Source organism: Prionailurus viverrinus, chromosome B4 (genome assembly GCF_022837055.1).
Source record: "Prionailurus viverrinus isolate Anna chromosome B4, UM_Priviv_1.0, whole genome shotgun sequence".
NCBI classification, from domain to species: Eukaryota; Metazoa; Chordata; class Mammalia; order Carnivora; family Felidae; genus Prionailurus; species Prionailurus viverrinus.
In genome coordinates, this window is record NC_062567.1 from 73,866,982 (window position 1) to 73,881,901 (window position 14,920).

The 14,920-nt window shown below is 54.4% G+C and overlaps 1 protein-coding gene across 1 annotated transcript; it reads left to right on the forward strand.

The window, feature by feature from the left end:
* Positions 1-5,660: 5,660 nt before the first annotated feature.
* AQP6 (aquaporin 6) lies at positions 5,661-8,217 on the forward strand. The gene is made up of 4 exons (XM_047867972.1): positions 5,661-6,041; positions 6,850-7,008; positions 7,267-7,347; positions 8,005-8,217. The coding sequence occupies exons 1-4, from the start codon at positions 5,679-5,681 to the stop codon at positions 8,215-8,217; spliced, it is 816 nt and encodes a 271-aa protein (XP_047723928.1). The 5' UTR covers positions 5,661-5,678.
* Positions 8,218-14,920: the final 6,703 nt, after the last annotated feature.

A 14,920-nucleotide genomic window follows, 5' to 3' on the forward strand; every position in this document is an offset into this window, starting at 1 on the left:
TGAGCGGCTCGGGACACAGTCCTGTGTCATAGTTAAGGAGTCTGGCTTGGAGCTCAAATCCTGCTTTGCAACTTTGGGTAACACAGGCTGAGTTTTAATTACCTCATCTGTAACATGGGCATACTTGTACCCACCTCATAGATTGTTCTGAGCACTAAATGAGACAGTAGATGGAAGGAAAACGCTGGTGCAAACAGGACCAGGCACCTCAGAGTCAGTGCTCAATAAACTAATGCGAAAAGAAACCAGCGCATACACATCTGAGACCCCAGCCACACTCTGGTTCTGGGCCTCTGCTCTCCTGCAGGTGTTTGAACCCGAGTTCCTGGTTCTCTCTGGAATGGACACCTCTCCCCGTGGTCTTCAGTTTTGCCTCGGAAGAGGAGGGGGCAGTAGGGCCAGGAGATGGACTGAGAAGGGGTGGGAGAAGCGATGGACCCTGGCTGGCCAGCGGCAGCCCCAGCGACCGTGGGTGAGGAGGAGCAGACTTCCCAGCCCTCACCTGCCTCATCCGACCCCTGGCCCCTACCCTGGAGCCAGGCCGCAAATGCCCGCTCCGACCAGCAGGGGGGGACCTCGTCCACCGAATCCGCTGCTGCTAGGCTTCCTCTAACACAAGTCCTGGGTCCCGGCTCTAGCCACATGGGAGTACGGGCCTGGGTCGCCTAAGCCACCAGGAAGCAGCTGTCCCCAGTCCACTATAGAGGTGGAGGCGAGGGGGTGCAGAAGGGAGAGGATCCCTTCCCCTCTAGTCCCCACATGACTCAGGTACAGGCACAGACACGACTGGGAGGCTGGCCTCTCCCTCCAGCGCAGCGACCTGCGTTCCTTTTCTGGATGGGCCCCAGGGGGAGCATAAGGAGGTGAACGGTGGGCCTATGGGAGACAGATCTTCAGGGGTGGGTGGGGCACCCACCTGGCCTGGCCAGAGGACGAGAGGGGTCCAAGGCCTTTGGGCGGACAAGTTGCAGCGGCGGGCTGTTTGGCCAGCAGAGGGCGCTGTGTTCCTTGGTGTGTGATCCGCGCGGCTGGGTCCGGAGCCCACAGAAGCCTGCGCACACATGAACACGCACACAGTAACCCCGCGCGTCTACGCTGACCTTCACTTGTACCCAAGGGGCTGTGTCTTCTCGGCATTGACTGCTCCGTGTGTGCGTGTGTGTGTGTGTGTGTGAGAGAGAGAGAGAGAGAGAGAGAGAGAAAGAGAAAGAGCCACATCAACCCACTTCCATTCTGTCACAGGGCTGATGAGGACCAGATCTAGGAGCCTGGCTCCCTGTGTTCTCAGAGGGGCATATGTGTGCATCACACCCAAGCACACACATGCTCAGTCACCCCTGACCCTCTGCTCCACCTAGAAATGGAACCTGGGAAGAGCCTTGATTCCTCCCCCTCTCTGCCCAGGGGCTGCTGGTTTTCACCAGGTAGGAAGGTGGACTTGGGGACACAATGGGGAGACGGAGGAGGGCTGAGTGTAAAGGCAGAGAAAGGACATAAGGCTGGCTGTCTAGGGAGGTGGACAGGACGAGGGGTTGAGGAGAGGGTTGGCTCTCGGAGCCTCAGCTTCCTCGGTCAGGTGTGGATGAGGCCTCCACAATTTGGGAGGATTGGTGAGACGACGCGAGGGAAGCTGCCTTGAACCCTTCCCTTTCTGGAGGGCTTTCGTTCTCCCTGCTCTCCCAGTACGTCCCTCCTTCCCCTCCCTTTTGCTCCCTCTCCATTCCCCAAGCTGAGAGGACCTCGGTCAGAGCTCACACTGCCCCTTGTGCACATGCACCTACACACACCCCGCTCCCCGACAGACACAGCCACCCCAGCGGGCTGGGGCGCCCAGAGACAGGGCTCTAGGAGGCTAAAAGCACACGGCCACCTGACAGGCATCTGTAGGCAGCCAGGTGTGGGGCCTTGGCAAAAAGCCTCTGAGCATAAGGGACCTCAGAGCTTAGCAGTAGAGCCCAGGACTGGTGGGGTCCGGGGAGGAGCTGGCGTGGGAGCAAGCCCTGGCTCACTTGGCCTCAGGGGCTGAAGGACCTTGTTCTGGGCCAGACAGGGCCACAGGAGGCTCAGCTCTAGGCCAGCTGGAGACAAGAGCTGCTCTTGTACTTGATTCTCTCAGCCTCCAGGGCCCAGAGCAGGAGCCACTAGCCCTGGAACTGCCACAGCAGCCAGGACCCCTCCCAGCCCAGCTCAGTCCTCACACGCCTCTCACTGGAGAGGTGAGGGGAGCGGCAATCCTAACAGCCAAAATTTTCTGGCTCAGAGACACTCTTCTGGTGTCAGCACATTTACCCCTATGACACGTGGGGAAGTGGGAATTGTCTCCATTTAAAAACGGGGAAACTGAGCTCACAGAAGTTACATATTGGTCAGGGGTGAGGTATACACGGCAGTGTGCAATTGCTTTTGCTTGTATTATCTTATCGAAGGCTCTTAACAGACAGGCATTAGTGCTGCTTGGTGGACAGGTGCAGAAAGCGAAGCTAGGTAAGGTGTCGGGAAGCCCTTTGAGGCCCTGTCTGCAGGAAGGGAGAGAGAGAGATGCCCTTGAGTTTCCCTAGGACAGCCCCTAGGCAGAGAACCTACCGAGCTAGGGAGGAATGTCACCTACACTACCCCTGTGGCCACATTCCTTCATTTCTCGAGCATTTATTGAAAGCCTCTTTTATACCAGGCAAGCATGGGAGTTTGCACTGGAACAGGGGAGGCACTAAGGAGGTCGAAGCCAGAAGTAGCCACTGGCTGGAGGGAATATCAGGGCAGGCTTCAGGGTGGAACTAGACCTGAGCAAAGTCTTGAAAGGGAGACAAAGAGGAAAGGCATAAGAAGCCAATGGTCTCTCTACTACAGGATTTTCTAGGCCTGTTATCAAGAAGCATCCAGGAGATGGAGAAGTGAAAACCCCAGAGGAGACTGGAACCAGCCCTGAAAGGGTGTCTGTCACTCAAAGGGAGCCAGGAGCACAAGGAGGGGCCCCCCGACTGGATGCAAGAGAAGGGCTGCCTCTTCTTCAGGGCCCGAGGGAAGCTGGTGAGGGCACGGGGCAGTGGCAGGTGAGTTTGTGGCTGGCAGGAAGGATGGGAAGAAGTCTTGCCTACGAGTGTCTCTTTCCAGGTGGGACAGGAGGCAAGCTGATCCTCTGGAAGAAAGCTGGAATGGGGGCACTTGGAGAGCTTGGGCAAGGTTGGAAGTAAGCCTTAGAAGAACGGGGAGAGAGCGAGCAGACTGAGGATGGCATAAGGATTGCTGAGCAGATCGGCGGCCCCTGCTGAGGCCAGAGACCATGGACTTGTCATGGCAGCAGTCTGCACGGATGGGCAAGTTTCTCCAGCAGTGCTCAGCAGTGCAGATCAAGACAAAGAGCTGTGGAGGAGAATGAAATGGGAGAGATGCAGGAGGTGAGGCAAAGAGAACAGGGAGCCAGGACGGTGGGGCGCTGACCACCTGGGGATCTGGCGGGGGGGGGGGGGGGGTGGGCCAGGAAGGCTGGAAGCACAGAGAGGGAATGAGAGAGGCATTTTACAGGGACTGAGATGGGAGAGGGTGGGTGGACAGAACCTATCATTAGAGCTGGATGTTCCCCTGGAAGATTTCAGAGGGTTCGATCCCAGGTGAGACAGGTATGAAGCCATAAGAATAAGCTGGCTGAGATGAAGTAGATATGAAAGTCACCTGCCTCCAGGAGGTCAGGAAGCTTTTATTCGTCCATTTGTTCACTCAACAAATATTTACTGAGCACCAACTATGGCTAATCCCTGTGCGCAGCACTGTATGTGGGGATGAGCGAAATTTGGCTCCTGCTCCCTGAGGGACTCACTGCCTCATTAAGGAGGCACATTAACACCATGACAGCATTCTGTGGTGACTGGAGTGTATGAAAATGCCCAGGTGTGGTGGGAGTAGGCAGAGGGGTCCTCCCTCACCCAGGAAAGGAGGTGACACTGAAGTTGAGCCTTAGGGATGAGTTAGGAGTTACCCAAGCAAAGGACGTAGGAAGGGCTCTCTGAGAAGAAGACAGGGCATCCGCCAAAGGAAAGACCAGCAACGGAGTGTTCCAGAACGACTGGCCCTTTGGTGAGGCCACCGGGTAAAGGACAAAGCTGGGAGCGGGGAGAGGTGAGGCAGGAGGAGCAGGATCCCAGAGGACCTTGTAGGCCAGGCATGAGGGACGCTTTGAAGGGATTTCAGCAGAGGAACAGCAGGATCAGATTTGCATTTTAGAAAGATCACTCAGGCTGCAGTGTGGATAATTGATTGGAGCTGAGTGAGGGAGCAGACAGAGAGAATGGTTAAAGGCCGCAGGGCAGCAGGGGTGGCAAAAAGAGGGCACAGTCGAGAAATATTTAGGATTCGAAATCAGCAGGATTTGATGCCACTATTGGTTGGGGGCAGGAGGGAGAGGAGGGTCAAGGATGCTTCCCAGGTGCCCCCAACAGAGCTGGAGAAAACAGGAATAGTGCATTTGGGGGGGGTGGGGTGGGCACAGAGAGAGATGAGGGTCTCCTTCTGAGACAGGCTGCATTTGAGGAGCCTAAGGACAACCGGGGGATATCAACTGAGCAGGGAGATTTGGCCAGGGGCAAGGTCAGGGCGCACCCATGTGGTTAAAAGATGAAAACTGTTATCTTAACAGCCACACCGATTCTTCTTAGGGAGAGAAGGAGCACCTTTGTTTGAGAAAATACCTCGACATGCTGCTGGGGTTAAAAGGGAAGAGCCTAGGGCATGGGTGACCTCAGGGCCAGCATTGCCACAAAAAGGGTTCGGCTGCCCTGTGAGAGGCTTGAGCAGAATTGTTCAGGCCCCTGAGAAGGAGGAGAGCAGATAGTGGAGGGGAAAGGGGCTGAAAGGGAGGGGGTGGGCAAGGGAGACAGAAAGGGGCACGGACAATGCAGTGAAGGACCAGTGGAAATTCCCAGCTGGCAGGGGAAAGTCTCCACTGCCATGCGTGTCGTCTCATTAGCTATGGAATAAACCCCTCCTCCCTCTGTCCCCTCTGCACCCACACAGGCCCATGTCCTTAGTAAAGTTGACTCTATTCACATCTGCTTTCTACAAGTAGGGGTTTGGGTGGGAAAGGGGGAAAGAGCTTCATTTCACATCTGGGTTTATGGGGCATAGAATAGTGTGAGCCCATCTGGAGGCAGAGCCTGCAGGCAGAGGGGACCGGGACAACAGGAGCCTCTGAAGCAGGCCTTGGACTTGGAGACCTGGCGAGCTTGCTGCCTCTGAGCTGACATCGGGATGTGAGCACCCTGGAATCCCATGCCCACCATGACTCCTGTACCTGCCACCCTTGGGCCAGGCCTGTGCCTGCAGCAGAGTGAGGCCCGTCCAGCTTGGAACCCTGGAGGTTCCAGCTCAGCACCTGGAGGCGGCCCCCCTCCCCCAGCCGTCAGGTGAGCTCAGGGTGGGGCAAGCGTGTGAGCACCACTCCTTATATGAGCCCTGCACCTCCCACCCACCCAGACACACATAATCCTGTGCACCTGCTCCCTGCACAGTCTGACCTGGTTGGGGGCCAGAGGAGCCTCAACACAGTGAGACAGCCAGAGCAGGCCAGAGGCAAGAGACCCCAGGAGACAGCGAAGATCAGAGGCAAGAGGCCCCAGGAGTAGAGGCGGCAGCCGAAGCAGCAGGACCAGGACACCGTGTGGCCAGGCGGGTGAGGCTTGGCCAGGATGCTGCTGGGCCAGCTCTGGAGAGCTATCAGCAAGGAGCTGTTTGCTGAGTTCCTGGCCACGGGGCTGTACGTGTTCTTCGGTGTGGGCTCCAGTCTGCCCTGGCCCTCGGCGCGTCCCACCATGCTACAGACCGCCATCACCTTCAACCTGGTCACGGCCGTGGCTGTGCAGGTCACCTGGAAGGCCAGCGGGGCCCACATCAACCCTGCTGTGACGCTGGCCTTCCTCGTGAGCTCCCAAATCTCCCTGCCCCGTGCCGTGGCCTATGTGGCTGCTCAGCTGACGGGGGCCATTGTGGGGGCCTCAGTGCTTTATGCGGTCATACCAGGAGACATCCAAGAGACCCTTGGGATTAACATGGTAGGTGCAGGGAGGGTCACCCGGCAGGGCCAGAAAAGGGATGCCCACACAGGTGGTAAGGGTGGAGGACCAGGCCTGAGGAGAGGGGACAGGGAGGTGATAACTTGACCACATGCTCCTTACCTGCTCTGGGCTGGGCCCTGGGACCCAGGGGAACCAGACTGTGGCCTTAGTGCAGGCAGAGCAGGAGTGGGGTTATGGTACGAGGAACAGGTAGAACAGAGAGAGGCTGCAACTAAGGAGTAAGAGTCAGGGAAGGACCAGGGATTTAAGAGGCAGGGTAGCAAGGGGGGGGGGGGGGGGCTGTGGGTAATGCAGGAGACCTGGCATGCCCTTCTTCTCTCCGGGTCCGCCCCATGTGCCCTGCTCCTCTGTGTTCCCATGTTCCTCCTTCCTCAGCACCCTGAGGCCTCACTCCTCCAGATTCCCCTAATCATCTATCCTTCCACCTACTTCCCCAAGTCTCCTCCTTCCACTCCTACCCACGGTCTCCTCCCAGGCTGCTTGAAAACATGCACCCCAGCTGCTCTGAGCCTTCCCTTCCCCACCAGTCCTGAGCCTGTCGCCAGCTACTGGCCTCAACAAACCGGTGGGCTAGGAGGGGGTGCCACGCGTTTCTGCAGGCAGCAAATGTCCAGGGCTGACCCGAACTCTACTGCACAGCTGTCCCCGATCCTTCATCTCCTTAAGTCCTGGACTTGGTGGTGGTGAGGCATCACCTCCTCACAGTGAGGCAGTGAGGTCCAATGGGGTCGCCAGCCCCTGGCAGAGCCCCCTTCGCCTCCAGCGTAGCCTCCTCCTCACCCAGGTCCAGAGCAACGTCTCAACTGGCCAGGCCGTGGCAGTGGAGCTGGTTCTGACCCTGCAGTTGGTGCTCTGTGTTTTTGCTTCCACCAACAACCGTCAAGCATCGGGCTCCCCAGCTATCGTGATTGGGATCTCTGTGGCATTGGGCCATCTCATTGGGGTAAGAGGCAAAGAGGGCACTGGGTGTATGCACACACTGATCCCTCCTTGGGGAGACTGCAGAGGCCCTGAAGGCCAGGAAGTGTCCCTCCCTGAGCCCCTAATGCGTTGGGCCGAGGCTGTGTTCCCACAGTCCGGGCCCAGGATACGGCAGTGCCCAAGGCGGGTGCCGGGGCTCTAAGCCAGGGCAGAGGAGGCTGTCCCCTCCCAGGCCTGCTTTAAGCCTCCTCACACCACAAACCTCCACTTGCCCCTCCAGATCTACTTCACCGGCTGCTCCATGAACCCGGCCCGCTCCTTCGGCCCCGCCATCGTTGTTGGGAAGTTCACGGTCCATTGGGTGAGAGCCTGTACTGGCAGCCATTAGGTGGGGAGAACCCGAGCAGGGGAGATAGGGATTGTGGCTTTCACCAGCGGTGGGTCCACAGGGACCTGGGGAGACAAGGCCCCCTACCACAGGCCATCTTGACCCCCAGAGGAGGTTTCCCTAAGCTCAGAAGACAAAAGCGAGTATCCTGGCTTGTATTTCCTGTCTTTCCAGCTTCAATAGCCCAGAGTACCCAGTGGAATGTCCATAAATGGGCCAGGACAGGAGATGCAGCCTTGGCCCAGGCCTTAAGTCCTGGCTGTTTCCTTATTCACTTTCTCCAGCTGGACCAGTTTCCAAACTTGGATAAAGAAAAAGACAAACAGAAATAGACACACACACCAGCAGAGACAGGAACAGCACTAGCAAGGGCTTCTGGTTGGAACACGGGAGGGGAGAGGAGGGAAACAGAGTGGTGAGGAGACTGGGCCCGCCCTATTGAAGGCAAGGTCACCTCACCTTCAGGGACCTGAAAGGCAGAACACCTGCTTCTCAATTTTGTCAACTTGCAGCAGCTCGAGGGGTCCCAGACAAGGGAGCCAACACTAGGGAGGCAGGCAGGGATCCCAAAGCTACCCTATGATCCTCATAGCTCCTGACTGGGGCACCTACTTCTCTCTGCTTTTGCAGATCTTCTGGGTGGGACCCCTGACAGGAGCTGTCCTGGCTTCACTGATCTACAACTTTATCCTGTTCCCTGACACCAGAACCATGGCCCAGCGACTGGTCATCCTCATGGGCACTGAAGAAGTGGAGAAAATGACAGGGGTAGAGCCCGAGAAGAAAGAATCCCAGTGCAGTTCAGGGGATACTGAAGTGGGGAATGCATGTCAGGTGGTATAGAACTTGGCCCCCACCTTCCGGCTTCTGAGAGGCGCCCTTTAGGTGGGTAGCATGCCTCGTAGAACTAGACTTCAGGTTTTACAAGGAAAGCGGGGTTGGGGGTGGATGAGGGCAGGAAAGACGGGGAGGCTTGGCCTCTTGTCCTAACAGGGTGGGCAGGGAATGCCACTCCCTATCCCTGGCATTATATTTCTGGATAGAAAGAATCTGGGGAGCAAATCTGTTCAGTTTCCTCCTCCTACATCTCTTAATGGGACAGAGCAGAAGGAGGCAGGGGAATTCATGACTGTCTTCCCCTTCTCTCATCCATCTGGACTCTAGTGGGCATCCTGGGCCTCCAGACCCCCTTGTCTTGGGTATTGGAGCCCAGACAGCCACTCAGCTTAGACACTAAGAGATGTAGAGACCTCGGGGAGCCCCAACTTCTCACCCCACCCTTGGGCGGGGAGAGCCAGACTTCCCAGAAGAATCAGGCCCCAGGACAGTCTCTGAGCTCCTCAAAGGTATATCTCTGCTCTTGGGTATGGTTTGGGGGCTAGGGACCTGCCCTCAGTGTGGGGGCTTCCTGAGGATAGAGACAGCCCTTCCAATAGATCTTCATTCCTCACACCTCCAAATGCTCAGGAGAGGACCCCATCCTTGGGAAGCGCTGACACAAAGAGGAGCCTTTTCTAGGGCTGGCAGAGGGGCAGCATATAGGCAAGGGAGGTTTGGGCCAAACAGGCCTTTTCCAGGTGTTTGCCCACCTTCCATCCCCCATCCCCATTCATGGGAGCAATCCAGAGAGGGGGGAAGTCCCTATCACAGCCCCCAGCCCATGACCTGGGCCACAAGCTGTCTCCAGCCTCATTCTCAGTTCTACCAAGATCCTCAAAAAGCTATTAAGTCCAAGGATGGTAAGAACTCAGGAATGACCCAAGAAACCAAGATTTGCCTTCAGTGCCTCTGAAGGACTCCTAGGTCTCAATTGGTTTGCTAATATTTACAAGCTGCTGTAAACATACTCTCCCCATGACTTGGGGTCCTACCTGGATCTCGGCTTCCCCAGCTATAAAATGGGCATAGTCCTCCCCCAGGGCCTGCTGTGAAAACAAGAGATTGGAAAATGTTTTTGGAAGTTAAAATGCTTAAAAAACAAACAATAAATGATGATTATTGTAGCTGTTACTGTAATTATCGGGTTTGAATACAATTGCTTTTGGTAATGGGAGGGAGGAAGAAAGAAGAGAGATGGGGGGATGATTGAGAGGGAGGGAAAAGAGAGTACGTTTTTCTCCTTTCATCTGTTCCACTTACACGGGGCCCTGCCTCCTTCTCTCCTGGGTCTGCTGACCTGGGAGCTTTGTGTGTGTGTGTGGAGGGGGGGTGAGGGGGACACCGGAACAAAGAGACAAGCCAATAAAAGTCAGTTCTTCTCATCTCTATGGTGCTCATCACCATGGTACCCTGAGATACAGCAACCAAATCCATAAAAAAGATAGGTCCTTTTCCATGATGTCTCCAAAGGCGCTGGGGATGGGAGGGGCTACCAAAGTCTTTCAAGGGCAGGGTGACAGAACAAGAGCTGAGTCCCCAAGTGCTCGTGGCCACAGCGGGCGTGTTCAGCGTTCTATAATATTGTCAGTGCAGAATACTATTCACATCTCTCCAAGCCGGGCCCCACTCATCCATCTTCACAATCTCTCAGAGCCCAGAGGCTTCTCGTGCCCTTTCATAAGCAGGGACAGCTGGGTGTGTGTGTGTGTGTGTGTGTGTGTGTGTGTGCACACGCGCGTATAGAGGATGTAATTGACTTGCTAAAGGTCACCCAGCTCAGTACCACAGCCCCCTAAGGTCTCCCCAGCTCCAGCTTAGAATTCTCCAAAATAGAGCTCCAGGGGGGCTTATCTGAGCTGCAGCCAGAGGAGGGAAGGAAACAAGAACTAGAAGGTTGAAGAGGGCAGGAGGGGTGGAGCTCCTGCAGTGGGCTCTGAAGCTCCTAGACAAATTGTCTCCGCGTCCCCAGAGTGGAGCACACACTGGGTGCTCAATAAAAGTTTGATGAATGAATGACTGAGGCCGGGCGACTGGGGAAGGAGGGGAGGCAGTAATTGATCAAGAGAATTCAGGAGTTACAAATTCAGATGAGCCGGGATGAGAGCAGCTGAGGATGCCTTTGCTCCAAGGGAGGGGCAGCTGGACGAGAATGCACACTCACACTTGAGCCCCACCCCACCCCCCCGCCCCCCAACCCAACTACTCCAGAGCAGACTGTGTAACCTCTGTCTCAGGAACTTCCAGGCCAAAAACGTAAGGGGATCTGCTTGGAGAGAGAGCTGGGGGCTAATTTCACAACTAGATCTTTAGAGCTGTGCTCTGTCAGAACAGACTAGAGCAAGAAGACACAAGCTTCATGAAAAGTGAGGAAATAGGTTAGAATCTGAAGAGCATCCAAAGTTAGACACAGGAATGAGTAACCAAAGGTTAGTTTCTCCTTCTCTGGAGCCCTTTAATAGGACAGCCAGCCATCTGTTTGGATGAGGGAAGGGCTGGCCCTCAGGGAGCCAAATTCAGAGGTTCCAGCCAGGGGCAAAGAAGCTTCACAGTCCCGGCCCCTAGGTCTGGATGGGGGGCAGGACCATGGGGAGGACGGAGACCCAACCAGGCAGACCCTTGGTGTGCCCGCCCTTCCTCCTGTTTGTCAGGGGAAGTTTTTAATTAATGGTGTGTAATCTGATCTGGCCCTTCTCCCTGCTGAGCACTGCCTTCAATCAGTGGAGCCATCTGCAATTGCAATTCATAATTCTCCCAAAAGGGAGGGGGTGCCTTGGTGATTAATACAATTAGCCTTTTATGTTGATGATTGTCTTAGCAGGAGCAGATGATGTGAGCACAGAGCCTGGGCTGTCGCTCCCCCATTGGCTGGCAGGAAGCCCCTCTCCACTTCCCGCCCCCACTGCTACCTCGGGGCTGTAAAGAGGACACACTGGGACCACACTGTGCAAGGCTGAAGGGAGAGCCCAGGAAGGGGCCAAGCTCTGGAACACATTTAGGCTCCTCGGACTTTGGACTGAGGGGAGAGGAGGAGAAGGCTGGAGAATTATCCAGAGACTTCCACCTTCCAAACAAAATCACTTTGACTTAAAGGTTTCTGTGCACCACAGTTTAAATTAAAAAAAAAAAAAAAAAAAAAAAGACTACATGAAGATATAATAGGGGTTGAAAAGGTTGAAAACATTTAAAAATAGGCTCAGGCAGTTATGTAGCTGTGTGAACTTGAGCAAGTTTCTTAAGGATCCTGCCTCACTTTCCTCATCTGGAGAATGGGGTCTATGTGATAAGAGGGCTGGAACCACATGGGATGTATGTGTTTAGCAAGGCACCTGACACAGATCTCAGTGGCTGGTAGGGCTGTCCCCATCTCTGCGGTAGACTGCAGTTCCCTCTGCCAATGGCTCAGCAGCCTCCCCGGCAGTTTCAAATGCAGCCCAGTCACAGCCCAGCCGGCTAGTACTAAAGAAGGAAACACTTCCTCCCCAAGCCAGTGCCAGGCCCCAGCAATGTCAGGAGGAAGACAGGGAGTGAAGAAGGGAAGGGAGAAGTTAAGAGCTAATCAAGAAGCATCTGGCCAAATAGTGGCCACTTGGGTAGCTGGGGCGGGGGGTCTGCAGAGCCAAGATGTGCAATCACCTCTCAGGGAGGGGCAGCTACACTGAGGAGCAGTGCATAGTTAGGAAAAGCTGGAGGGGAGCTCGGTTAGTGAAGGTGGTTTATGGGAGTGTGGTGTCCGACAGCACTAATTAATAGACTGCAGTTAATGCGTAGAAAAGGAGGAAGTGAAAACTGTGTCAGAGCTCTGATTAAGTCAGCTAAAGGGGCAGTTATCGCCAGAGCTGGGTCCCTGGTGGCAGGGACCAACAACTCCACTCCAGCCCCACGGACATATGGAACGAGGCCCAGCCAGGCCAGGGCCCGGGCTGAGATCAGAGGAGAGGCCAGGACAGTCGCTGGGGATGTCCAGTTATGAGGCACCAGGCTGGAGGTGCCTCTCCGCCCAGAACGTGCTTCCCGGCCCTCTCTAGCTGCCCTGTTCATCCTGAGATGCAGCTATAATGTCATCACCTCTGAGGCTCTTATGCCTCCAGCCGCCCACTCCTGAGCTCCCACAGCACTCTGCACACACACACCTCCATCCTGGCACTGAACACCCCTCTGGAGTTGTTTGAACACCTCTATTGGAACATGAAGACCTTCTTAAACAAAATTATGTTTTTATTCTACTCCTTGTCTCAGGGCAACAGTTTCCTTAACTTGACTGTCTTTTTTTTTTTTTATGGATCCCCGAACCATGGCCTTCCAGTTTCAAGGGAGGAAAGACCTCTGATACTCTGGATTTGGTGAGCAAATTAGACAAAGGATTGCAAGAAATACTCCCAGCTCCCTGCCCAAACAGACCTCTAGTCTCTTTTACGTGTTAAAGCACCCCAATGTTTCACTACTATGTACTGATTTCAGAACTCCACCAGGAAGTACTATTATTTTGGTCATAGCCTCACTGATTCACACTGGCTTTTCGCTACCTTTCCCCGACTCGGGGGTCACATGAAATGGCTCCAGGATGGGTCATGACTGGGACAGATTTTGATCCTATCCTACACATTGCCTGCCTGCCTCTTTGTGCTAGATGTCCCAAGGCTGAGCCCTGCTTTTCCTATCCCGCAGCCTCCTTCAGATGCAGGGAACTCCCTGTTTTAAAGCTCTTCGACCACAGCTAAGTAGCAGGTTCCGTGGTCTCCACATCTGGTCTAGCCAACAGCCTACCTCCCAGGAACAGCTAACGCTTCTAGACCAAATAACATGGTTAACAAGATGCACCACTATTTTATGAGCTACTAAAAAAGAAAAACACTGCACTGTATTTGTAAGATGTCATTGATTATAAGATATCCCAATCCTCAGAAATATTTAAAAAAGATATTTTAAGTGCATCATATGACCAAGAAAATGATCATTTCTCCTCTGGATCTTGGCTCTTTACATCAGATTTTAAAGTGAAGGGGAATGGAAGGCCAAAGTGGGAACCACATGAGAGGGTCTCAAGTCTTCTTCCTCTAAGGGGGATGGGCACCATTGTCCTCGTATGCTCTCAACTCTATTCCAGCTTTTAAATACCCAGGCCACCCAACATGGTAAACATCTCCTCTCCCTCAGTACCAGGGAGGCCAGTGAAGAAAACCCCATGTTTTTTTATGGAGACAAAATAAAACACAAACCATGTCAAGCAGGGACCACCATTTTTGAGGGGATAATCGCCTAGCACTCCAACACCATTTATCCAACCACTTCCCACCCTACCGGGTTATCTTCCCCAGAGCCTCCAGGCCAGTGCCATGAGAAGATGCCGAGATTAGTCATTTCCTCCTAATCGGGCTAAAACAGCTCCGTTAAGCTGCCGACTGCAGGCAGTTCCCGTTAAAGCAAAGCAGCTGGAAAGGGCTTAGCCCTTTAATGCCAGCAGCTGTATCTCCCCAGTGCGGCTGCTCTGCTGAGGGGCTGGACTCTGTCCAGAAGCATCAGGCGTTTAGCCCCAGTCAACGTATATTAACCTAAGAGGAGAAAGCAGCCAGCTCCCTGGGAGGAGGAGAGGTGGTTCATTTACGCAGCCCACCTGAGGCCTTGCTTTCCAATGAGGAAGAAAAATCCCAGCCCCTTCGTATGTCTTGCTCTCCTAAAATCTGCACAAACTGTACTATCTCACAGGCAGGAAGAGCTTTCTCTGTGGTAGGAGCAACTCCATTTTATTATTTTTTAATGGTTATTTAGTTTTTTGAGAGAGAGAGAGAGAGAGTGGGAACAGGGGAGGGGCAGAGAGAGAGAGGGACACAGAATCAGAAGCAGGCTCCAGGCTCTGAGCTGTCGCACAGAGCCACACTCGGGGCTTGAACTCACGAGCTGTGAGATCATGACCTAAGCTGAAGTCGGATGCTTAACCGACTGAGCCACCCAAGCGCCCCAGCAACTCCATTTTAAAAACTTACCTAAAGACAAATCCACTTGTTTTGACAACAAAAGACTTTAGGCCACTGACCACACAGACTCATTCTCCTTTCAGCTGATTTTGTTCCCTCTGAGGCCTGAAGTACTCTTCTGATGCCAGGTGTGCATATGTGTGGACACAACAGACTACTTCTTGGAGAGCAACGGGTCCTGGGGTTGATGAGGAAGAAAGCTGAACAGCCCTCAGAAAGCCCTGGCACAGAGCAGGCTGCTCAAGAGAGATCACTTGAAGACTTCTTACTCAAAGCCAGATGGTGAACATGAGATGGGGTGAGAGCTAATGCCACTCAGGGGGAAAGCCAATAAGCTAATCCGCTGACACGTTTCTAGAAGCAGGCTGATGACTTTGGCTCAGAGACTTGCCTATTCTTGGCTCTGAGCTTCAGAGCACACAAGATGCACATGGGTGACCCGAGAACTGACTCCCACAAGGAGGAACGGCAAACATTCACACCAACACATCCTCCTCCTTCCACACAGAAAACAGCCCTGGAGGGGCGCCTGGGTGGCTCGGTCGGTTAAATGTCCAACTTCGGCTCAGGTCATGATCTTGTGGTTTGTGGCTTTGAGCCCCACATCAGGCTCTGTGCTGACAGCTCAGAGCCTGGAGCCTGCTTCAGATTCTGTGTCGCCCTCTCTCTCTCCCCTTTCCCTGCCCATATCTCTC

What these genes read in the sequence shown, in the direction of transcription:
- AQP6 (XM_047867972.1), top strand. Translation starts at nt 5,679, where the DNA reads ATGCTGCTGGGCCAGCTCTGGAGAGCTATCAGCAAGGAGCTGTTTGCT. An exon ending in CATTGGGCCATCTCATTGGG is followed by an intron (nt 7,009 to 7,266) that starts GTAAGAGGCAAA and finishes TTGCCCCTCCAG; the next exon opens with ATCTACTTCACCGGCTGCTC. An exon ending in GGAAGTTCACGGTCCATTGG is followed by an intron (nt 7,348 to 8,004) that starts GTGAGAGCCTGT and finishes CTGCTTTTGCAG; the next exon opens with ATCTTCTGGGTGGGACCCCT.